Genomic DNA, 26,622 nt, shown 5'->3' on the forward strand with positions numbered 1-26,622 from the left:
GGGCCAGAGGAAGAGCAGGGAAGTGAGGGAGGGAGGTGATAGGAGGAGAGTGAGGACAGGATGTCCTGAGTTTTAGAGATGAAGTGAGAGGCCAGTGCAGTGCAGAGGGCCTGGGAGGGGACAGGAGAGGTAGAGACTGCCGCAGGGTTGGCAAGCTCCTTGCAGATTTTAAAGAGTTCGGCCGAGTTGTTAGATGCTGCAGAGATGCAGGCTTGGATAAGGGCTCTCTTCTTGGTGAGAACGGAGAGACGATATTGCCTTTGGAGCAGGCGGCAGGCCAGTTTGTCAGAGGATGAACATGAAGCATGCCATTTCCTCTCTGCCACCCTGCACTTGCGTTTTAGGGTGACGAGATCCGAGTCATACCAGGAGTTACATTTGGCTTTGGGCTTCAGGCGGATTCTCATGACGGGGGCAAGGATATCAAGAGTATCAGATATAGCAGAGTGGAGCATGGAGAGGGCTGTGTCAGGGTGGGAGTCAGCCGAAGAGGGGGGGGGGCGAGAAGGTGGCAGCGAAAGCCTCAACTGACACGCGTTTCATGGGTCGGATGACCGAGAAGGTGGGTGGTAGTGATGAGGGAGGCTTTGCCTGTGGGGTAGGGAGGGTGAGGTGGGAGGATAGGAGAAAGTGATCATTCCAGGAGAGAGGAGTGGAGAGAGGGACGGAGAGGGGAAGGTCAGAAGAGATCAGAGCATCAAGAGTATGCCCTGCAGAATGAGTAGGCCCAGATGGGAGAATAGAGAGTGAGAGAGAGTCGCAGAGGTCCCGAAAGAGTCCGGAGGGGGGACAGGAGGCATCCAGGTGGATGTTGAAGTCGCCAAGAAAGAGGAGTTGAGTGGTAGAGGACAGGAGTGAGGAGGAGAGGTCAGCCCACTCAGAGAGGAAGGAGGAAATTTGACCAGGTGGCCGATAGATAGTAGCCACGGTAAGGGAATGGCTAGGAGAGCGAGAGTCAGCAGACAAGGCATTCAAAAGAGGAGTAGGTCTGCGTAGGAGTGACAGTGGCAGGAATCCACTCAGGGAAGATAAGGGCTACATCCCCCCTGCACGGTTGGGCCTGGGCATGGAGAGGATCTTGTAATCGTCAGGTAGGAGTGTGTCAAAGCTGGTGACAGAGCTGGCTGTGAACCATGTCTCAGTGAGACAGAGGACGTCGAGGTCCAGTTCCTCAAGAAGGCGACAGAGGAATGTTTGATGGCAGAGCGAGAGTTAAGAGTGGCAATGTGGAGAAGGTTGCCATCCTTGAAGGACTTCCGGGGAGGGGTACAGATCAGAGGTACGCCCTGCGGAGGTGTAGAAGAAGGAGGTGTGGAAGGAGCACGAGAGGGGGCAGGGAGGGAGGGTAGAGGCAAGGTAGCCGAGGACAGAGGAGGAGGGGGGACAGCAAGAGAGGAAAGGAAGTTGATGAGGCGCGGGAAGCATCTTATCAAAGAGGTGAAGGTTGGCCTGAGGGCCTTGGACCAGAAGATAGGTCACCTTGTGCCAATAACACAGTTGTGCTGGCGCAATTGTAATCAGTAAAGGTTGTCTGCTCCTGTGGCCCACCGCCTGCACAGCACAGTGGTAAGGTGACTTGCACATGCTACATCGTTACACTTTGGCAGGGTGACTAGTCTGACAGAGGATATGAAGTCCACAGGAAGTGTGCTTTGTACGCTCTCTGAATATAGGTACCCTGACAGAATGTACCACATTTACCACAAATGGATGCACCTTCAGAAACTTTAATCGTGAGTGTTTCGGCCACAGCTCCATGACCACTGGTGAACTTGGGGGCACTCGACTACCAAGGAAGGGAGGTGGCCAAGGTCACACCCATCAACTACCACCACCCTACATCGCTTCCTGGTCAGCACTACAGTTTTCCCCTCCAGGAAGGGATTGGACCCTGCCAGGGCACCCTGCACCCACTGCTGAATTTGGGGGACAAAATATCCACCTGGGGGACGGACGCCCAAGGCCAATGACATCCCCCCCGCCCCCTACCCCCTCTAGCTACCCTGCGTTACAGTTTTTCCCCCTGCAAAAGGATGGGGACCCTGACAGGGCACACTGGGACCACTGCTGGAATTGGACCACAGAAATGGTGAACTTTGCAGTAAAAGGAATGAGCTCTGTAACAAGTGTGCATAACATGCTCAGAAAAAATGACCATCTACATAACTACTGGAAAAAAAATTGAAAATTTGCTGCTACTTATGTCGGCCAAACCTTTCCTTCTGCAAAGCAGCTGCCTTCCTCAATGCAAGGCACAACCATCACTGGCCCACGACCCTCCCCACTACCCTTTCCCACCCTTATCACTGACAATGCAGCCACAATTCCTTCCACCGCAGTAACCCTCCACCCCCACATTACCAAGTAATAAATGTACTTACATAAGTCAGCAATAGCTTTTCAGTAGCCGCAACTGCAAAGGAAACATAAAAGAATTACATTCAATGCTTTGCATACCAATAACACATCCAAACTGTCTGGCAACTATCTGTACATTTTTCACTTCCTTCCACCAGTTCCATGACACTTCTCAGTCATCTACCACTACGGAAGGCTAGACTGCACACGGATTGGAAATGGAAATAAGACAAGTGGGTAAATGGCATCCTGCAGAACAAAAAAACAAAAAAATCCCAGAAATCTGCCACCAAACCATCAATGTTTGGAAACCTCTGTGCTATCCATTCCAGTTCCTCCATGAGCAGCTCATTTATCCCTTGCCCTCCCACAGATGCTAAATCATTTCCTCCCAGGTGCACCACTGTAGGGTGGGGGGGGTTGCATCTCCTTTTGCATGGACATGGCTGATGGCTCCTCTGAGCTGGTGAAAGCGCTTCCCCATAACCCCAAACCAATGCACCAGGAAGGCATCCCTTTGAGAGCCAGATGTGGTTGGCCCTCGGAAAATCGTGCAGCCCTTTGGGTAAAAGAGTAGCCAATTATCTACACAACCCTCATCGTCACTAGGAAATGGAAACAAGTAAACCCCCATGAATATGGCTATACATACAGTTTACCAACTAGCTGAATGATTGCGTGAACACATGGTTCTTGTAACAATCCCAGACACACACTTCACCCATTCGGACATGCACCTCTCATGTGAATTTACAGTAGGTCATTACGTAATTGGCACTTGTGTTTCAGGGGAAGGAGGTGGGAAAGAGGTGAAGAAGACAGTATGTCACCTTGTGCCAATAACACAGTTGTGCTGGGGCAATTGTAATCAGTAAAGGTTGTCTGCTCCTGTGGCCCACCGCCTGCACTGCACAGTGGTAAGATGACTTGCACATGCTACACCGTTACACTTTGGCAGGGTGACTTGTCTGACAGAGGATATGACCTGTGCAGCAAGGGTGCTTTGTAACCTCTCTGAATATAGTTACTCTGACAGAATGTGCGCCATTCATCACACATGGATGCAATTTTGGACACTTTGATTGTGAGAAATTGGGGCGCAGCTCCTGAACTACTGGTGAACTTGAGGCCACTCGACTACCAAGGCAGAGAGGCAGCCAAGGTCACACACATCAACCACCACCACCCTACATCTCTGCCTGGCCAGCACTGCAGCTTTCCCCTCTAGGACGGGATGGGGACCTTGCCGGGGCACCCTGCACCCACTGCTGCTTTTGAGGGACAAAATATCCATCTGGGAGATGGACGCCCAAGGCCAATGACTTCACCCTCCAACCCTCCTGCCCCTCTAGCTACCCTGCGTTACAGCTTTTCCCCCTGCAAAAGGATGGGGACCCTGGTGGGGCTCACTGGGACCGACTGCTGGAAAAGGACCATAGAAATGGGGATCGTTGCAATAAAAGTAGTGTTCTCTGTATCAAGTGTGCGTAGCATGCTCAGAAAAAAATGACCATCTGCATTACTACCGGCAACATTTTTGAAAAGGAGCTGCTACTTATGTCGGCCAATTTTTCCTTCTGCAAAGCAGCCACCTTCCTCAATGCAAGGCACTCCCATCACTGGCCCCCGAACCTCCCCACTACCCTTTCTCACCCATACCACTGACACTGCAGCCGCAGTTTCTCCCACCACAGTAACCCTCCACCCGCACATTACCAAGTAATATATGTAGTACTTACATAAGTCAGCAAAAGCTTTTCAGTAGCCGCAACTGCAACGGAAACATAAAAGAATTACATTCAGTGCTTTGCCTACCAATAACACATCCAAACTGTCTGGCATATATCTGTACATTTTTCAGCTCCTTCCACCACATACATGAAACTTCTCAGTCATCTACCTCCACAGAAGGCTGGACTGCACAGTGATAGCAAACTGGCATAAGACCAATGGGTGTATGGCAACCCCAGCACACAAAAAAAAAACATTGCACAGATGGCTAAGTGGCAAACTTCCCTCCCAGGGAAACAGCACTGTTCAGCTGCACTGGGGGGCGTTTTGTGCGCTACCCCGGCAAGTGTGTTCCTGGCCACCCCAATACCTTCCCAGAGCACCCACTTCCCTTTGCAACACCAACACTACAGGCCCTGTTCAGCCCCATCCCAATAGCAATGTGCCCTCCACCCACTATAAAATGTTGGAATAAGCAAAATTTCATACGTACATAACAAGGGAGAAGCTTGAACTGCTCAAGACCTGTAAAGGGAAAAACAAAACATATATTATCTGTGTCAGCCCACTCAAATACCAGACCACCCATATTGGCCCCCCCTGTTGCATTGGCCAGTACGTTTTGGGCACCCCGAGGCCAGACTGGCACACCAATGTGCCCCTCTGCGCCAAGGCAGGTATAGTAAACGAAGAACACAATTCAAAATGGCAGGCTGCCCTTTAGCGGGGACGGAGGGGCCCCCTACACCGCTGTGGAATTTTCTAACCTGAAGGGGGTGCACCTCTCCACCCACACCCCAAATGGAGGGGCGGCCCATCTCATGTAGCCCTCCCCAGGGGCAGATAAGGGGGGAGGCTGTCCTGCACTCCTCCCTGGGCTCAGGCGTCCGTTCCTAGGAGCAGATATCTGGTCCCAGGGAGGGCTGCATGACATGGCACCCACTCCATTGTGGGCGGGGGGGGGGGGGGGGTCAACGCCCCACCGCCCCCCCTAAAAAGCGTTCCACCATTTTCACTTATTTCCTTTGGTAACCCAACTCCCCTTGGTGCAGAGGGGCACATTGGTGTGCCAATCTGGCGTCGGGGTACCCAAACCTTACTGCCCATCTATTGGGGGGCCTGTCCCACCATTTTTGGGGGCCCTCTCCCCCCCCACCCCAAATGGGTGGCGGGGGCAACTCATGCAGGCCTCCCTGAGCCTCCTACAAACGGCTGCGTGAGGTACACCCCACCTCCATTTGGGGTGGGGGGAGAGGGCCACCACAAAAGGTGGGGCAGGACCCCCAATAGATGGGGCAGTAGGGTTTGAGCACCCTGGAGGCAGATTGCCACACTAATGTGGCCATCTGCACCAAGCGAAGTTGGGTAAACAAAAAAAATACAAATTCACAGGCTGCTTTTTAGGGGAAGATGAGGGCCACCCTAAATTGCCAGCGAATGATGTACTGCAACGGGGGGTGGCCCTCAACCACCCCACCCCAAATGGAGGGCCCCACCTCATGCAACCCTCCCTGGGGGCAGATATCTGCTCCTAGGAAGGAGCATCTGACCCCAGGGAGGGATGCATGAGGTGGGGCCCCCCCTATCTGCCCTCAGGGAGGGTTGCATGAGGTGGAGCCCTCCATTTGGGGTAGGGTGGTTGAGGGCCACCCCCCGTTGCGGTACATCATTCGCTGCCAATTTAGGGTGCCCCTCAGCCCCCCCTAAAAAGCAGCCTGTGAATTTTTTTTTTTTTGTTTACTCAACTTCGCTTGGTGCAGATGGCCACATTAGTGTGGCAATCTGCCCCCAGGGTGCCCATAACCTACTGCCCCATCTATTGGGGATCCTGCCCCACCTTTTGTGGTGCCCCCCCCACCCCCAATGGCTGGGGGACACACCTCATGTAGGCCTCCCTGGGCCTCCTACAAACGGCTGCGTGAGGTACACCCCACCTCCATTTGGGGTGAGGGGGGAGAGGGCCACCACAAAAGGTGGGGCAGGACCCCCAATAGATGGGGCAGTAGGGTTTGGGCACCCTGGGGGCAGATTGCCACACTAATGTGGCCATCTGCACCAAGCGAAGTTGAGTAAACAAAAAAAAAAAACAAATTCACAGGCTGCTTTTTAGGGGGGGCTGTGGGGCACCCTAAATTGGCAGCGAATGATGTACCGCAATGGGGGGTGGCCCTCAACCCCCCCCACCCCAAATGGATGGCCCCACCTCATGCAACCCTCTCTGGGGGCAGATAGGGGGGGCCCCACCTCATGCATCCCTCCCTGGGGTCAGATGCCCCTTCCTAGGAGCAGATATCTGCCCCCAGGGAGGGTTACTAGGGGTGCCCCTTCCTATTTCGGTTGGGGGGGCATCCCTCCCCCCCCTTCATTCAATAAAAAATCCATGGTGGCTAGTGGCCCCCCACCTCTTCCCCCACCCCATTTCCCCATCATTTCTTTTTTTTTTTCATTCCCCTGGGGCAGATGGTCAGCCATCTGCCCCAGGGTTCACATGCATGTGCCCCCATGCTTTGGGGGCCGGGAGGGGGGAGAGGGCTGCTTACTTGAGGCAGCCCCCTACCACCCCCCCCACAAACGGATCCATGGTGGTCTAGTGGGTTGCTGGTCACGGATCGAGCGCTCTGTGCCGATCCGTGACCAGCAATGCCTCATATATGTGGTGTCCTTGGAAAGGGGGGAACCCCCCCTTTCCAAGGACACCACTTTTTGCAAAATCCCTGGTGGTCTAGTGGGCCCCAGGGCCCCAAACCACCTCCCCCTTCCCTCTAATTTTTTTTTTCCACCCGTATTGACCCCTGGGGGCAGTGATCATCTGCCCCCAGGGGTCTCTGCCGCTGTGGCCCCATGCCTTGGGGCCACGGGGAAGGGGGACCGCTTACCTAGTAAGCAGCCCCCTCCTCCCCCTGCGTCACAAACGGATCTGTATTGATCCGGTGGCATTGCTGCCCGCGGAACGCACGCCCTGCGCCCGATCCGCAGGCTGCAATGCCACACAATGGGTATCGTTGTAAAGGGGAGAATCTCCCCTTTCCAACGATACCCGCCTCGATCTCCGGCTTGAAATACAGCTGGAGATCGAGGCGGACAAAGAAGGTCTCTTACCTTCTCTCTTCCCCGCAGCAGCCGAAAATGGCTGCTGCAGGGAATTTACTTTCAGCTTCACGCCGACGTGAAACTGAAGGTAATCCAGCCCCCTGGCAGTGAGGGGGGACCTCCCCCTCACATAGCCCGGGGGTTGGATTACAGTTTTGACCGATCCCTGCTTTGCAGGGATCGCTCAAAACAAGGTGCCGAAAAGGACGAGCTATCTCGTCCTTGGCACTGCGTGTGCACTGTCAAGTACGAGATACCTCGCCCTTGGCACTTAAAGGGTTAATCAGATCCAAGCATCAGAAAGACGATTACAAGTATGTAATTTTTTCATATATATAAATATACAGATAACTATTCTCCCACCGCTTCTCTAAAGATGCTTCTCGAGTTGTGGAGAGCAGCTGTAATAGGCTTCTTGAAAGGTTTCTGGTTTTAGCCTTTAAAGTCGTGCAGCCCTATCAAAAAACAGGTCCTGCTAGGTCAATCCCTTACAGGGTTCTATACCACCTGAAGGTACCAATTCCGGTTGAGTCCAGATTTCTCTCCATCTTGGTTCAGGGAAAGTTCCAGTTCTCTATTTTAAGGAATAAAACAACTCCATTGAGTTACTGTTTAAAAAAAATTTCCTTATTTAAGTGTATTGGATTAATACAAAACCTTAACACTGTACATAAAACAAATAACATTTGTTGAGATTTGTTAGGGAGAATTCTCAGAAATGTGCTAATTCCCTTCTACCTTGGAGACTCCCAGCTCTTTTTGCTGGATTTAGGGATTTTAATTTCTAACCTGGAGAGAGTGAGACCTTTTTCCCCACTCTCTCATGTATTTTGATGTGATTTTGAACTCTGTGTTTCTTTTGGTTGTGGAGTCTGACAAACTCCATAGGCATCATCTTTGCATTGTGACACAAGGCACCTTCAGTGCAGTGGCTCAGGGAAGTCTTGGATTTCCCAAAGGTTTAAATACCTTCTGTTGGTAAAACTACTGTTTCCAAGAGCAGTGAAGTGAAATTGACTTTACTTATATTTTGTAACTTTCTAGACCCAGCACACACTATCTTACCATAGGGTGCTGGAGGGGTTTCTTAGTATCCCCTTTGTCTAGTTTCTCATGTAATTTTTATGTTACCCTTTCTAAAATTAATGGATGGTGGCAGTGGTTTACTTTTTCGTACCATTGTGTGCTTCTACCGTGGGCTGCAATTGCAGCTTCAGTAAAGCACCCATGTGGGCCCATTTTGTCAAAATGGCCCCTTCTTTTTTTGCCATTTCTAGTTGAACAGGTCCTTCTTGAGAAACCCGGTTTGGTGCGCGCCAAACCCGGTTTGGTCCCTTTGTACGTTTTGTCTTTGGTGTGATTCACTGGTGAAGCCTGCCTCTGGCTTCAGCATGTTTGGCAGTGGCATGAAGTGAGGGAGGTGCCTGAAACTCCATGTGCTTAATCCCCTTGGTTACAGAGATGCACCCAAAGGTGATTGGCTGGCTGGCTGTCCTCGGAGGACAAGCCACCCTGCTGTGTGATTGACAGCTAGGCTGCAAATGAATGGGAGAAACCTGTATAAAAGGCAAGGCTTTTTGCTTGGAAGACAGTCGACCACTGGACGTAGAAATCTGAAGAAGAACTTGGAAGAGACGCCTGCTGCCACTCCTGGATCATTGGTTTGCACGATGAAGCCCTGCTTCAGTGCTGAAGCTCCCTATTCGCCTCAACTAGAGAAGCCCTACAAAGGATGACTGCCCTTTGGGTTTGTGGGATCAATCGACCCCAAGACGCACTCCTCTGGAAACCCTCTCGGAGCTCACTGTACTTCCATTGCTGCTGCAGCAACCGATTGCCAGGGAGAGGAACATCAGAATCGAATGTGTAATTTTTAAGTCGGACCCGAGCTCCAGGAAGATCCTCCGGACTCCCATGAAGCAGGACTGACCAAGCCTGAGCCACTTCAACAGAATGCTGGACACCAGATGCGAGGAAAGTTCATTAAAGTTTCCGAGAACCGCGGTGGTGCTAAATGCGAGAGTCGCGAGAAGCTGAAACCACAAAGTGCTGCTGATGTGAAGTTTGCCCATTGCTGCCGCCGACCTTCAATTCGTAGTGCAGGAGTCCCTAGACGTCCTCTCTCTTGTCCCTTCGACTGAGACCCAGGAACAACAGGATGTGCAGATCTACACAGAAATAGAAGCCAGCTCGAACCAATTTCTTCAAACCAAAGGTACTGTAAAACTAAGGGGACTTAGCTATTGTTGTGTAGCCTTGCTAGTTCTCCGTTGAAACTTGTCCTGGTTGCTTTTGCAGAGTTGCTTGCATCTTTGCCCCTCACAAGACTCCCAGCTTGTGGCCCTGCAGTGATTTCATTTTCTACAAAGACTTACCTTCAAGAAGTGCTTCAGCTCACCTACACTTTTTCTCAATTAACATTGGCTGTCCTGGCTCCCTGAACGACTCTTCTATCCTCTGACCTTGTGCTTTAACTATCCCTCAAGAAAAGTCATACATTGGATAACTTGTGTAGCTGGGAAAGGGTACATTTTCTTTGCATTGGGGGTTCAAAAAGTGCTTACTTATTTGTTAACCATTGTTTTATTCCCAAAACCTTTCCTTTGGCACCAAATTCAGTATTGATCTAAATGTACCAGTGATATATCAATATCCACAGTGCCCTAGTTATTTAAGTCACCTCAGGGTGTAGGAAGTGTCTGTGTGCCATCCCTAATGGGTATCTAATGATTTACAGAAACTGAGTGTGTATTTTGAAGCACATTTTTGTGTTTCATATATTTGCTCCATTCTAAAGAAGGCGTATTCAACTGACTGTTAAATTAATAATCAATTGTTTAATCAAGAAACCTTGAGAGTAAGTGTTCCTTTGGATACTTGTCACTTAGAATCTCTGTGTAATAACACTACAGCTCCCATAGACCCCTCTTGAGTTAAGCCTGGCTGCTCAGTCGCTCTACCAACTTGTGTAGTACATGCTTATACCAAAGGTTGGGTTAACTATTGCCAAGAGGACAAGGCTGGTGCAGTCTCCCACAGGGTTGCTACTTACAATCTTGCCTAACAAGATTTGATGTGAATCCAGATCAGTAACATATCCAATAATAAAAAAACAAATAAATTACCTATAGCATAACGCATGGTTCAATGAGGCAAGAGAACAATTCAAAGATACTAATACTAAAACAATTTATCTAATGCCTCCATGGCTTTACAAACTTGTTTCCATACTAGGAATACAGAGTTTAACATGACCCTTGATTGAGCCGCCACTACATCGGCCCAAAATGGATTATCTGAGATGTCCTGCAAGCGACATACATATTTCTGATAATGCAAACAATACATAAAGAACATCTCGGGACATTGAGTGAGCAAGTGACTGGTGGTTTCGAGGACCACCTTTCAAATGTTGCTCTTTCTTTTGGCCACAGGTATTGATTTTCTAGTTCCTGTGACCATATAGGAGGGTAACAAGTTAAAGAATAGTGGCATAATGAACCTTCACAGGTTCTGATCTACAGTATGTGTGATGTGTATCCCAGGGGCACCAAAAAAGGAACGAATTGTCTGACAAACTCATTTAAAAAACTTCTACCAGTCGAATGATGCAGTAAAATGCAAAAATCTGGAGATTAATGTTAAAAACACGGTAGAAAAATATACGCTGCCACCTGCCCATCCTGGACACATTGCATTTGTAACCATCAAGGTGCAAAAGAAAGAAGGATACAAAGTATCCAAACCACACTTCACTTTAAGGTGAGTTGTGCAGTTTAAAAGTAACACGACTTCCACTAAAGGACACAAGGTCTCCTAGTACTGATAGTTTTAGTGATTGACCATCAAATTTAGCAAAAACAAGGGAAAGTAGAGCTTAGCACATTACTTACTTTCGAAAAGTCAGGTCAGGAAGCAGACAATAGCAAAAAGATATGATGCCCCATTGAAGACTACGGGGAGAAAGCCGCAAAAAGAAAATGTTTCCTAGCACACCAGGTATGTAATGTCACAAAATAGCAGATCTGTTATCTCCCTATAAACTATGTTACGGGTTAGTAATACTTTAATATCTTGGCACAAGGATTGTAATGATGCAGATGCTAACAAGGTGATTTGTTTCAGCTGGTTTGATGGTGGGAGGCTTGAGTTGTGCTTTCTGTGGAGAAGTGCTGGCACACATCCTTTGGTCAATTGTGTCTCAAGTCATATGTTCGCTCACCGCATGTCTTTTCTGTCTGCTTTTTCCACTAGCCCCCACGCCAGAGTAGTAGCCTGTCTGCTGAGTCCAGCCGTAACCTGCTGGTGTGTCTGCTTTGGGTTCTGAAGAACGCTGAGGAGGATGTTCTGGAGAAGTGGTTCACAGACCTCTCTACAATGCACATTAGCCGTCTGCTGGACCTGCTCTACCTCTGTGTGTCCTGCTTTGAGTACAAGGTAATGGACCTGGGAAAGGCAGAGGGGAGGGAAAGTTGGTCTGCATTACTAGATAAGGCTCCTGAGCAATTCGTGTGTGTGTGTGTGTGTGTGTGTAACAGCTGTAGGCGCAGCTTTCAAGAGGGTCCTCACGCAATAGGGTAGCAAAGGGTTAAGTACTATCAGAGTAACAGCAAAGGAGATATGCAGTGGCTCGTTGGGACAGGCCCCAGAGATTAGCCAGCATGTCCTTTCTTTTCCCTAAGGCCTGAAGGAACCGAAAAGGACTTCCCTAGACCCTGTGCTGGGGGTCCATGAAGATCATAAAGGAGACCCTATGCTTAGGGTTCATGAAGAGCATAAAGGATTGCCCTAGACCCTGTGCTTAGGGTTCATGAAGACCATAAAGGATTTCCCTAGACCCTGTGCTTAGGGTTCATGATGAGCAATCTGCAATTAGGTTTCAGGGCTTCATAGTATATTCCTGACTCTCCTGGGTAGATGTAATGAAGCAGTCAAGGCTCTAGTCTCAAGAGGGGGAGCAGTGTTGTAAAAGGATTGAGAGTAATGTGATGAATCTGATGATGTCATCACTCCTTTCCCTGAGTTAACCACCTCTTCATGTGGCCAGGGGACGGCAGTCGCTAGCTGATCCTGACCCTGGGGGCCGCTGTATGAGGGAGAACCACCTGGGGGAGGTAACTCTCGGGGAGATAGGACGGCACATGTCCCCCAGTCCCTAATATGGATGGTTCCTCTATTCCTCAGGCTTTTATGACCTATTGTCTTCCTAGTAGATCTTCTTGGACTTCCTCTCAAAATCTCATTAGGGACCATATTCTAACTACTGAGACGAGGAAGTGGTCGGGAGCAGTGAGGTTCACGCCTAGTGGAGCTTGGTATCCACTTCCTCAATGTCATTTGACAGGCTAACCACTGACGCGTGTAAGACCAGCAGAGTAATGATGATTACTAGGACAGAGATCCAACGTAACTGTCTAGTTATTGGAAAAGGAATAACAGAACCGGGAACTTTAAAAGCAAGTCATATAGAGCTCATAATAAGGGGGAGCTCCAGACGCGGGCCTGCCAGATGGGCTTTAATAAAGCCGAGCCGCACGCAGACGACGGGGAGGCAAACCTGACCTCAGGAAGGCGAGAACCAGGTGTCGGCGGTTCACCATGAGAGAGGCGACCACCGCACACCGAAGAAACAGGCTCGGTAGCAGGACTGAGCTTCATGGAGCGCACACTGAGCCAAATCAGTGAAGCAGACAGAGAAGAAGCAACGCCAAAGGCAACCAGTAAGCCCGGGGAAAGTAAAAAGGGTCACCTGGTTGCCAGCGTATGAAAACCATTATCTAAAAATGCTAAAGACAGAAACTAATGAAAGTGAGGGGAAGACGGAAACTACTGAAGAGCCGAAATCACATTAAGGGTATGCAGGATGGTCTAGCAGGCTATGCCACTTCATAGAAATACAGTGGGAAAGCAAGTAGAAAGTCATTAGTCAAATAAAGGCATTTGTTGACCACGTTGGGAATGGTCATTCAAATCCCATTTGAGGAAGCAAATTAATGTGTTGCGTAACAAAGTCCTGGCAAGGGAGTTTACCAGGTAAAGTTAAGTTGTAACGAGCTAAAGTGTTATGTAACAAAGTCCTGGCAGAGGAGTATACCAGGTGAAGATAAGTGTAATAAACTAGAAAAGAAGGATCTCTAGAAGGACAATAGAAAAAATAATTGTGAACTGTCAGCAAAGTACATAAGAGAAAGCACATGTCCTTAAAAGAGATATCCATTAAGGTTTGGAAGTGAATATTTTATTTGTTTGAAAGCCTTTGTCGCTAAAGATTGGAAGTGAAGAGAACATTTGGGGAAGAGAACGACTTCCCTGACAGAGTTGAATATTTTGTCTATGAGAAAACCTTTATTGGAATTGAAGTTTTGTTTTAAATTTTGGTTATTTGAACACTTTAAGAAAACAAGAGACAGTACCCTGTTCACCTTGAAGTTACTTTAAAGTTTGAGGACCAGAGTAGGATTACGGACACAGGTGGACTCACTCTTTATTTGGACATCTTCACCCTGACAAATTTTGTAGTTTTTAGTTAAGGTAAGGAATTTCCTCCTAGATTATGGGTAGTAAGGCATTTTCCAAACCCCATTTATTTTAATGAAAGCTTGTAGCCACAAACTTGTCTCCTCTGTGTCCGTGTCTCATTCCTGGCTCCTCACAGTAACATGCAATAGCATGTCATAGGGAAATGTCTATACTAATAATGAAACTTTAGCAGAACTGGATATACAGTATGTTTCTGTTGGATTCCTACTTCTCACAGTTTCTTCATCTTGGATATATTCCTCAGTTCAAGCTGATCTTTGGAAACTTTTTACAGCCACCAGGAGGGCGCAATGCGAACTCGCTCAGCGTATTTGATTTCCATGATTCTGGACATGACGTCATGGGTGGTACATTTCGCGCCCCTTGCAGCCCATGACCTCAGTTCCGTTTTTACTGTTTCTGGAACACAATCTTGTTTCCTGGGATTTTCTGATTCTCTCCCCAAATCCCAGAAGGCCTCTGCCTTTAATCCAAGCAAAGTGGCAGGTTACCAACATGTAAATTCTGCAGAAGCTCCAGAACCCCGCAGAGACCCCGTGAGCGGACTGCCTACAGATAGCTATGATACATCAGTTGCATACACATTGCTTTGTGTTCGAGAGAAGAGGGTGGGTCAATTGGATCTACAGAAACTAATGTGATATTGTCTATCCTATCTTCTACCTAACACGACACAGCTCACAGCTCAACTCAGACATCTAGTGTACTTGTTGTAGGGCAGTTTCTAGGCAATGTTGCCTCCAGGGAAAAACCCTACCCCTACACATTACACGCATTTCCTTTCCAAAATCAAGAGTGGGGTTTTTACAAAGCTTACTATTTGTGACAGAACTTGGGAATGCCCACCTTGGGTGAACAGGGTTCCAACTCCTAGGTTTGGCCTGAACCCCACACAGGTGTTGCGATATATTACACGGCACAAGCAAGTCGGGGGGGGGGGGGGGATCTCCTTCCCCTATAATAAATGTGGCGCACGATAAAACGCTTTTAGTTTTACAACACCGATTCTTTCATAAAAAGGCCTTCAAACTGTCTCGCACCCAACTTCCACAAACACCCTGTGTCACAATGAACTAGGAACCAGACCAGTATGTATTAATAAGATATGTAATAATCTATTATTTAATGTCAAATTTAGAACCCACACAAAGACAAATATCCGTTTTGGTCAAGCAGCACACTGAGATAATGCAAAATATAAAGTACTAGAGTTTACTTTTACTTATTTCACCACTACCATTGAGAAACAATTCAAAACACACCAAGAAAATTAATGCAAACAAATAGGAAAGTGCATGCACACAAATGATGCTCGAGTCCCAGCAACCTCCCGCTCCAAACATCCACTATGCTGGTCAGTTTTGGATGGAAGGCAGTGGCAAGGAGTGGTAACACCAGGGAAAAATCCGATTTTGTGGGGTGCTCACAGAAACAATATGGGAGACAGAAAGGAGAAGGGAAAATTAGTTTTTAGAGCACAATGGAAAACTGGGGTTTGTTATTATTTATCACAATTGCAATGGAAAGACTAGAAAGACAGGGGATTTGTTCTGCTTACACTTAGAAAGACAGGCCAGGCTTGTAGAGAATACTAGTCAGCATACAAGGGAAACATCAGTTTTAGGATATGCAACACATGGGCAATGGGAAAGAAAAGGCAAATGGAAATTCGTTTTTACCTCACAGTGGGGAAAAAGGAACAGAAGGGGGAAATCTGTAATTCCAATGATACAAATCCTGTGAAATCACGGGGAAATTAATTGATTTACTTGGAAAAATACACTAAGGTTTTACACAGGCAAATAAATTCTTCAATGGGGAAGTGACTGAAATACACAGACAAATAGGGGAGGGGATTTTTCCATGGGGGAATCTCTATGGCAATGCTGAAAGAATGTAGGGCTTATGCAATCTATGGCTTGGGGATGGCTACTTAGAGGAAATGTCCAGACTGGACATCAGGTAGCGCCAGGACCCTGCTAGGGACAGCCAATGGGGTAATTCAAGGACTCCCTCTTTTCTCCAAGGGGTCCCAAGTCAGCTACTAAAGCTCCTGGCTCCACTGCAAGTTAGGCCTCACTGTGCTGGGATGGTTCTCCATATTTAACAGCAGCTCAACTCAGGAATTAGTTGGAAAAGCCCTGATTTGAGGCGGGGTGACTTATTTATAGGGCAAATTACATCACTAATGTGTTACTGTTCAATAGTCCACTCCTATCTTTGTACTGACAGGTCTAGAAAATGTGGGAATGCTTTGGGATGCCAGGGGAGGAGACCCCTCCATCATCTTACACTGACAGGGGGGGCTTGGTCTGGTTCAATGGCATAGAAATATCACTGCATGCCCTTAATCTCCATATTTAACACATATGAGGGCATGTTTTAACACTATATTTCTCTGCGAATCACCTAAGCCTCGTTAGGTGTCTGTGTGTCATTCCTGCACAAAGATAGTATTATATTAGTGAAAAATATATCCCTTGGTGGGCGGCGTATGAATCATATTTTGCATGTTTTACTCAAATTCCATATCTCTCAACTACAGAAGGAGGGCCACATGACATTTTCTTCAATATTTTGGGTTGTGTAGGTCCCTCAAAAATCGTTTTTTATGTGGTGAGAAGCGGTTAACTTTCACCTTTCCATAAATCCGACACTGACTAGTGTGAGGGTAAATAATGATTTTACACAATGAAAACCATTTCTCCCCCTTTACACAATGGGCAGTCAACTCCCTCCTTGACTCTGGCCCCCACCCTTGCAAGTCCCTCCCTGTTCCTGGCTGTGATGTCTAGAGGGGATCTGTGTTGAGATTAGCTTGCACATTCCAAGAGCTAATGGCCAGCTAATGGAAGTTTTTATTGCAGCTTGAGGGACCTAGGGTCATAAATGCTGGGTAACAGACCTCCTTTATCTTGTCCAGCCCGCACATTTGATCTCTAATGGAATTTACAGTTGTATTTTTAAGAGCAGGCCCTCATGGATGAAGTGAGTCAGGCTTAAATCCCCATGACAACGGGGCCTTGGAATCCAGTTTCCCAAGAACACCCAAGCAGAGGGAAAAAAAAGAAAAACTACATTTCACTTTAATATTGTCCCTGCGAGGGCATCATAATTATATTTTTAAAGGCTTTGGGGAACATTCTCTTTGCAAATTGTCACTTGGGAGGCAAAACGAAATGTCATTTTGTTAGTTTCACCCATGAAAGGAACTCATTGTTACTGTAGCTGCTTAAACCCAGTTCAGTTTCATGATAGACAAAAACCAAGTTTGTGGTTGAAAGTCTGGCACACGTTTTGAGGAGCATTATTTTAGTTTAAAGAGTAAATCAGAATTACTCATTTTATTTATTGTTCATGACAGAAAGCAATCTGCTTCACTGCAACTGCTGCACACAATGCTCAAATCCCATTGACGGTTCTGTGGACTGCTGTTTCATGGAAATATCGGTGCCGATGTCCATGTGTGTTTTAGTATCTTCAGGTTTCAGGCCCACTTTGTCTCCTTTTTACCTTTGATGCCATAGGCCTTATGTTCCACATTCGTTCAGGGCAGGCCTTTCATTTTTGGGGAGCCCTCATTACTGACTACGGCCTTTAATTATGACATCCAGGGCTATTTCACCCCACAAAGGGTTAGAGTGGCAATTGGCCAGGCTTAGTCTAAGGAGGAAGAAGGGCTGTAGTGAGGGACAAAGAACCTAGAGCATACACTAGTTCAAGAAAACACTGATACACTTAGAAGTTATATAAGAATAGCTACTTATTATATATACTAAGGCACACTTTTGTAACTTACAAGTCAGGTAAGTACTATAACACAGTAAAACAATAGAAGAACATTTGCAATTTTCTTAGAGTATTAAACCACAGTTGTAACTTTAGAATAGCTTTTTCAGTAACAAATCACATCTGAAACATGTATGCAAACTTTTCCCAACTCTTATTACTTTTAATAACTTTGTTCAAGCCGGTCTTTAAAAGTGTGACCCTATCTTGTAGTCTCTCAATTTTTTTTATTTTATTTAAAATGTTTCTTTCATTCCATGGAACCATTTCACATGTTACATACATTTATAAAATACATCGCTTCAACGATCATATTTCAACATCATTTAAAACGGCAATACACATTTTCACTTAATAGAACTATTAATTTCAATAAAATGAATAATTTCATTTCCTATTAGTTCAACCAGTTTAGCATCCGCCACTACCCTACATTATATAGTGCAATCATTAGCATAGCATTATTAGAATGAAAGCAATACTTCCAAAATGCCCTCTCATTTATAGTATTGATGTTATAAACAAATCGGGCAAGCAATTAAAAATTTAGATGCTTCTGAGTCTCACAAGAGGTCAGTATGTGCTGTGCGGTCTCAGTTATGTCCAATCTTAAACAAAGACAACAAGTACGAAGCTTCCGAGCTATAAGAAGTTTGGGCCCCAGCGTGGTCAATGTAGGGAGGTGGTCCAACCTCAATAACTAATACAATCTATGGACCAAGTTAGAAGGACATTTCTGCAGGTAGTGCAGCAGAGACAAAAATGTGTAGCTCAATAGGCAATGATCCGGATCTCTTTTGTGATTCAATATGGGCAAAGTGATTCAATATGGGCGTAATTAGCAACTCAGTCCAATACATAATTTTTTTAACAAATCTTTCAATTGATAAGTCAAGTGACCAATCTCGGGTCCAATTAAGTAATTTGAACAAATACAAAGTTTACATTGTAAAGGAACGCTCACAAACGCTCACGCCTGGAAAAAATACAACCTGCTAGGGAAAAATAGCCAAGAGATTCATGCAAAGGACAGCTTAATCACAACAAAAATAAGTATGCCAGCAAAGAACTCTGCTGCTCAAGAACGCTCTCCCAAAAAATGGCACAAGCAGAATGTTATAAGGCAAAACATTGTTATCAATGATGCACACATAGACAGTAAAAAAACCTGTGTGGCTGGTTGGTGAGACCCCATACTTGGGCGACCTGCTCCATAGGGGATACCAGACTGCTATTGGTTCCAGTGTCTTCCATCTGTGGGGTCTGCTGGGCTCATCTCCAGGGAACCAAGGTCAAGTCTGCAATTAGGTACTATGCAAGACAATGCTACTCTATCATTATGGCATGCATCTGGAAGACTAGGGAACTGGCACATGGGCGGGGGGGGGGAGACTTGAGATCGAGTTGACCCACACAGTCCTCACTCATTCAGTATCACACTATCCGCACCCAAGGCGTCCACCCTCGTTTTGAACTATATTTTATTCCACCGTGTAGCTCGCATTACAAAGTTTGTCATTTTGAAATAAGATTTAATGGTCATATTCTTTTAGATATTTTATGGCCAGCGGGTTTATGGGTGGTGGTCTGGGGTCACCTACTATTGTGGAATTCAGGGGTCTTGGACTGGGACAGTTGTGGGGGTTTTAACTCATGGTTGACTAGGTGGGGGTCGATGCTTTGACCTGGCTGCGATAAACGTGCACTGTGAGGTGCCTTGAACTGTCTTGTGGCCTTGCAGGACACATTCCTTCTTGGGATAACACATATTAGCAACAGTTGTGGAACAAAGGAATGTTTCTATGGGAGCTAGCAGTGTGGGTCTCTCTATCATCAGCGCTTGGACGTATTCAGGTTTCTTCGTTTGGTCTGTGTTTACCGCGCAGCCGTGCAGTGCCAAATGTTTCCACCATAGCTACAAAAATAACGCCTACTTGTATGTGCGCACGAAGTCTAAGCATCTACATTTCACATAATATTGATTCTGTACAGGGTCTCTTAGCACGACCTCCTGCCCCCTGGTTCATTGTAAGTGTAGTTATAGGATTCTCCTTACTGTAAGGCACATAGGCGGTGGGAGAGGTTAATTTCCTTCCCAATATTCCCCCTTTTCGCTACTTCTAGAGTAACCAATTCCTCTGCATACTTGCACTCATTTTCTCTTCTCACTGCGGCTCATAGGGTGCGGTGCCTTTTATTGACACCCATGCTCTACATACTGATCGCAAATGTTCTCCCGCTTGCGCGTATTCTTCGGGTGTCCATGTCGTATGAATACATCGCCCATCTCCAGCTAGATCTACCCAAACTACATTATAATTTTCAGGGTTAGGGCGTGGGACAATGATGGTGTGGTATAAGTTGTCAACTTCAGCTCCATAGTAAATTGGGAGCGTTTGGGGAATAGCATGGTCAGTTTGTATTTCACTTTCTTTTGTATTGCGAGGTACTTTTGAAACACCAATTTCTACCATCATCATTGCGTTATTAGGCACTGCTTTGGCACAACACCAGAGTCCCATTTGGCACGTGGAGAAGATGACCAGGATGAACACAATAACAGGTACCAGCATCATCATAATGGCTCCTCACCAGACGGGGCCCAGTTGAAAGCCAGATCAGACCCGTCCCCCCTTCTATTCCTCCTTTCTTCATGCAAACTCCTAGTTCATGCACTGTTGCGATGATATGAGCTAGTGACCCGTTCACTGCATCTTCTGGGACACGAGCGTGCAGCAAGAATCCCCTATTTTGCGGCAAACACTTCCTTCCATCGCCGTCAGCATGTCGAGCACATAGCGGTTCTGCGTCGTCATCAGCCTGAGTGACTTGAGCTCGACCTTTTTGACGTTGAAGCCGTGTTCAGTGTCATTTGCCAGCTGCCCCTGTTCCAGGCGTACAATTTGCAGCCACTTGGCGTTGGTTTCTGCTTGTATACCGGGTAGCAGGAGTGAAGCAAAGAAAGTCTCTGCTGAACTGAAAAGCCGGTATTCGTCTAGGATCTCGGCGAGCAGTGCAGACAAGTCTTTGGATAGTTTGATCTCTTTCTTCTTTTCAGTTTCTCGTACTGCCCCCTTCTGGGTAGAATGCAGAACTCGGGCGATGGCAGTGGCTTCTGTTCTTCAGATGTTGGAGAGACAGTTGAGCGGTTTCTGAGAGTGACCTCCCACTTTTTAGGTGTTCTTCTGGAACTACTAATAGCGCTAAGTGCAGCGTGGCTAGCGAATAGTAGCCCCTCCATGATGGTGGGAGGTGCAAGTATGCTTGTTGGCCAAAGACCCAGTAGTAATTCATCACTGCCACTGTGCCCCTTTTCAAGTTTGGAATTAACAATGTTCTGTTACATTGTTCGTTGGAGCCGATAAAGACAGTTCCTTCACTGTGGAAACATAGTTTATAACTCTCCTCTCTGTGCACTTTCACTGGCTTTTCCATTGCCACAATCCACATCATTTTTGTGATGTGCTCTGTCCATATTTGTGCACAGCTTCTGTTCACTAAAGCCACCACTTCTTCATACCCCAGGAGCCCCTCAGTTAGGCAACTGAGCGTTGTGTCTTGCCACTTACTGTTTACGTACTTTAGTCCATCAATTACTAAATATGGTTGTTGTAAGCAATTGAGGCTTTTGGGATTGTTGTTGCATTGCATGGACTCTGGATCCACAAGCTCTAGTCGCATGCAGTGTGCATGAAAGGTGCCTTTTATTCTACGTAGCGCAAGATGAGCCAGGCATTGTGCCTCTATAATTGGAACTTCCTGTGGTACTAAAACCTTGGGTCCACCAGAAGCGTGCGGTATCAGTGAGGATACATAGCAACTGCAGTTGGTTGTTTGTCTGCCTACCGCACTCATGTTGGTGTACCAGCTGTTGGAATGCTCAGGATGTCTAATATCGTCTATAGTATCCAGGTCTAGGCCATGGTATGTATCGTATTTGGTCCTATGCACTTGCCTTCTTATTCTTTCATGCCGCGATGTATATCTCTTCGTTAGTGTACTACTGCTTACATTGCTACTGCTATTGGTGTTACAAAATATGTTTCTAAAAATGGTAGGAAATAAGTTTTCTAACACTTTGCTCATGCTCACACTCATTCAGCCAGTATATTTGCTGTGTGTCGACACTGTTGTTGCTCATATGGGAAAGATTATCCATATGTACAGTGGCGGTACTGGTTCTGTTTAGCAGTGCACTTCCCTTTACGTTCCCTCTCCCCCTCTTTTAGATGGCTTGGCCTGATAAAAGATGTACCCCAATAAATTCCTAACATAAACATCAATATAGTGATCAGGAGAGCAGTAATGTGTAGCACACAGGTGTAGGAATATAACCATCTTAAATTAACATTATAGTTATCTTCTTTCTTTACATACAATGAATCATTTGACGTTGAGGGTTCCATTTTTCACGCACCTGTAGAGGAAACAAAAACGGGGGGGGGGGGGGAGAAGAGAGAGGGGGAGAGAGGGAGATAGAGGGAGAGAGAGAGAGAGAGAGAGAGAGAGAGAGATTTTTATAAAGTGTCTATGCTTTTAGCAGCAATGTATTTTATTATGCCAGACATCTAGTCAGGTTATTAGTTTTGAGGTAGATGGGTAATCTCTCTAGGGTACTTGTGAAGTATGTGGGGTGCCCTACTAACATCAGAGAGGTGAATCCAATACTGAGGCCCCTTTGCTTTTACTGCGTGTAGAGGAGCAGCCAAATGCTTCTGCAGGAAGTCCAGCCCTCCCCCCCCCCCACACCTGTATGTTTGAGGTCTGAGATTGCGCCATGCTTGACACCAGCAGTTGTGACCCTTCCGCTGCAAATCTTTGAGAAAAGGTATCCATTTAGAAAACCTGGTATCCATTAAGAAAACCTTATCAGATGTACTTTAGAAGAGATGACCATCTAATGTAGGACATCCCAGAAGGTATATGAAAAGAGTTAGAAAAGGAGCTGGTGACGTCACAAGAAGCTAAGTATGACGCATAGAGAAGACTGGCTGAAGAAGATGCATGACCCTTATAGAAACTGATGACGAAGTAAAGAATCGAGTAAACTTTCATATGCAAAGAAAAGAGTGCACGTATGAAAAGCACTGCAGAATATGCAAACAGTTTAATAACTTTACAGATGCAGCAACACAAGTAGACTAAGTGATCACAGAAGCTGGTTATGCGTACCGAATAGACTGCAGGTGGAACTGCCATTATATAGAATCTGGACATCAGTGTCATCATTTTAGTAAGCTCAGACCCATGGAGAACAAAGGTCAAGAGCTGTGTCGCAGAAGAGAATTACCTGAGATCAGGGATAAGTCTGGGAGGGCTGTTTGGCCTGGTGTCAAGGCTGAAGCAGCCAAGACTGGTTATCTATTCTTGAAGGCGGTGAACGTGCGATGCTGAATCATCCCTTGTTAAGGTGCAAATAAAGAACACCATGAGTGCCAAGTTTTATTCATTTAAGACCATTTAATTACTGCAAAATTCATCCAATCATGGTCTCTTGTCACTTGAAGCAAGGATGGGAATGGAGTTGAGCGAGGAGTTCTAGAACAAGCGATAGTGCGTGCCATGCTCCCTTATAGTCCCAGAGACAAGAATACACTGCAAGGCCAAGTTTAAAGCCAATCTTCATGGCAGAAGGCATGGGTGATGAGAGACGTTTGGCTAATTGGGTGGGGAGGTACAGTGAAGTCCACCTCCTGGCACCTGGGGAATGAGCTTATGTGCTGCTAGTGAACCGAATGTTCCAGATATGGCACGAGCGTGCCAACCAATTGTAGAGGGCCATATAACAAAGGGCCTTATAGTTTGAGAGCCAATAATATACTGTGTACTTAATAATGATGAAGATGTCTTGCACTAGAGGTGGGCACAGGAAATCCACCTGACAGTAGAGATCCAATCACAACCCAACCACTTATAGAAAGTATACTTACATGTTTCCATTGAACCTATCACAACAGTAGGTTTCTCGTATTTGCGATGTAGTATGACGTCACTTATGACAAATATTTACTATATAAATGTGTTTTTTTATGAAATGTATGAGAGAGCTTGTCCGACGTCCGTTGTCTGTTGTAACTCCCTGTTTTAGACAATTGAACCCTTTGCCATCTTCCTGAGTTGGTTCGATTATTTGGTGTCAGAGTTATTCTGCATCCCATCCACTGCATGCGTGTTACCCAAAGGGCTCTAAAGCTTAGGCGGAAAACACCACTTCATAAAGGCCATGGAATGTAGGGTTGTTCCGCTTACGCACAAAGCTTTTGACGTATAATAGCATCGGTTGGGTGGGTGTGGTGTCTGTGGTCGGCTGTACTGCAGTGCTCTGTGTATCTGTAGGCAGGGTGGTGCAATCTGTCGGGAGACATATTTAATTGCACTTGTTAGGTTTGTCAAGCAATCTTTGAATTCTTCACCCAAAACTGCTGCCGCCTTACTCCATACTGGGGAGATGGGCGTATGCATCTGCCAGTTACTATTTTATGTGGTGAAAGGTGGTGGTCTTTACTTGGTTGAGTGCATAAGTTGAACAGAGCCAAGGCCAAGCAATGCACCCAATTTTTCTTTAATGTGGTGCAGAGCTTGGAGAGTTTGCTTTTGAGGAGTCAGTTGATCCTCTGTACAATGCTGTTTTCTTGGGGGTGGTAAATTGAGCACCTCCAGTGTTTAATGCCAGGTACCGTTGTGATTTCCTGAAGAGCTCATTGGAAAAAATGGGTGCCATTGTCGGACTTCAATACATCACACATGCCCCATCGTGGGAAAACCTTGCGCTCTAATAATTAGCAGCGCATTTGGCATCATGTTAGGCAGAATTGCATGCAGTACCCTCTGGGACCACCACATACAATTAGGACTACAGGTGTAAGCAAAACCAACCTTTGGTATATGTCTGTACTACACAGTTTTGTGGTAGCGAGCTGAGCAGCCAGGCCTATCTCAAGAGGGAATGTGAGCAGTACAAGAAGTTACACAGAGATATTACAATCACAGTGGTACAAGTAGAGACTTATACTCAACTCAAGGTTTCTTGGTAAAACACTTATACATTTATTACTCAATCATTTAGAAAACATTCACTAGAAGGAGGAAGCTTAATATTATACACAAATATACTTCAACACCATACTAATAAGTTTCTGAACAATATGGGCTCCCCTGAAATAGGAGCAAAAGGGTGTTTCAGTCACTTTGAATGGGAAGACAAAGGCACAAGTTAGTAGAGTAGATCTCAAATACCTTCTTAGGCAGTGCAACTAGTTATAGTTCACAAGAGGACTCGATTCAGTTCAATAGGTCTAGGCCAAAGTCAATGGGCTAGTGTCTTGGATAGGAAAGAGCAGTTCTTGAAGTAAACGTTAAAGTCTTTGCCAAAGTTCTCAAAAGTAGTTTGTACGAAAAAGAATCATATGTTGGGTCACAAGCTGATTAGGCCTGTAAGTTGGGAAGGTTCCACAAGCTTTCACCGCGAGAGAAGAGTTCTCTCAATCGGGTTGGCACAGTACCTTAGTTTGAAGCAAAGATGCAGCTGAAGACGTTGGTTCCTGGCAGTTCCTGCAGATCTCACTGTTCCTGAGCCTCAGTCGTGGCGACAAGAGGGAGGACGTCGAGGGACTCCTGCATTGCACGAGATCGTCGGAAAACGCTGACAAAATGGAGTCACTTCAGTTTGACTAGCTGTTCTTCAAGCACACAAGCTGGTGTCCTTCCCCATGGTTAATCCTAACCAGCTTCGAGAATGGTATCCAGGTGGCTTATGGGTTGATTGGTCCCACCAACTCAATGGAAGAAGTCGACCTTGAAGGGGCTTCTCTGTCGAGATGAACTTGGCAATTCGGACCTTCAGCAGGGCTTCACCAGGCAAACCAACGGTCCAGGAGTTGCGGCAGCCGTTCTCTTCCAGCTCGTCTTAGGTTCTTTCGTTCCAGTGGTCGACTCTGCTTTCCAGCCCAGGAGACTCACCTTTTAAACAGTTTTCTCCCATTCATTCCAGCCTAGCTGCCACTCACCCAGCAGAGTGGCGGTCCTTGCCGGACAGTCAGCCAGCCAATCATGCCAGAGTGCATTTGGGTCTCCTAGGAGACTAAGTACAGGGAGTTTCGGGCACTTCCCTCACTTCGTGCCCACCCCAGACACTGAGACGCCAGAGGCGGTCTTCAGTCCTGAAGCCCGCCAAAGGCATGGAAACAAAGGGACCAAACCTGGTTTGGCACGCAGAGACAAACACTAGAAGGACCTTTCCAAAAAGAAATGGGGGGGAAAAAAGAAGACAGAGAACTGTTTAAACAAAGGGGCTTAAGACGCCATCTTGAAAAACATGGCTCCCGTGATTTTTAGCTACCGGCATCAGGGAAAATCATGGTAGTTTGTTCTAAAACCACTGCAACCAGCCATTTTGATAGAAAAGGGTATCATTAGACTGCTACATGAGTTTCTAGACGCAGGGGATACTATATAACATTCCAGCACTCTATAGGAAGATAGTGTGCTGGGTCTAGGAATTTAAAAAGTCTAGTAAAGTCAATTTAACCTTACATTCTCTGGGAAACAGTAGTTTATCCCAGAGAAGGCATTTAAACCTTTGAGAAGTCTAAAAAGACATCCCTGTATCACTGCACTGAGGGTGTTGTGTAACACACATGAAAATATGCCTATGGAGTTATCTTAAAACTCCATAATCAAAGAACACAAGAGTAAAACACACATCAAAATACATGAAAGAGTGGGGAAAAAAGGCTCACCCACTTTCCAGGTAAAAAAAATAAAATCCTCAAAATCTAACAAAGTTACTGGGGCTCTATAAGGTGAAGGAAATTAGCACATTTATGAGAATTCTCCTTAAATGTGCACAAGGTCCAGCTTCAAACCATCGTGAAAAAGGGCATACTACAATTATTAAATATCCTGAACCATTGCATCTTTCCCCCATGTCTGCGCAGTCTATTTGTAGCTCACGGAACAACCCGTATTGTTCGGAGCTTCATGCCAATGCTGAAAGTTTGACAGGTGGTGCAGTGTATGATCATGTTTGGGAGATGCTCGCGAAGGTTGAGTATAAACCAATCCTCCTGTATTTCTTCTGCAATGTGCTGTTTGGAGCGAAGGCATGGGTGGTGT

At 46.3% G+C, this 26,622-nt stretch overlaps 1 protein-coding gene across 6 annotated transcripts in view; it reads left to right on the forward strand.

Annotated features, from left to right (window-relative positions):
• Positions 1 to 26,622, forward strand: part of DOCK6 (dedicator of cytokinesis 6) — a 1,219,180-nt gene that overhangs the window by 720,462 nt on the left and 472,096 nt on the right. For all 6 annotated transcript variants that reach the window (XM_069604231.1, XM_069604230.1, XM_069604232.1 and 3 more), the window contains one exon: positions 11,434 to 11,616. In XM_069604231.1, coding sequence (XP_069460332.1) covers positions 11,434 to 11,616 — 183 coding nt within the window. The remainder of the gene's footprint in view (positions 1 to 11,433; positions 11,617 to 26,622) is intronic.

Source organism: Ambystoma mexicanum, chromosome 3q, assembly GCF_040938575.1.
Source record: "Ambystoma mexicanum isolate Mex_15411 chromosome 3q, UKY_AmexF1_1, whole genome shotgun sequence".
Classification (NCBI taxonomy): domain Eukaryota; kingdom Metazoa; phylum Chordata; class Amphibia; order Caudata; family Ambystomatidae; genus Ambystoma; species Ambystoma mexicanum.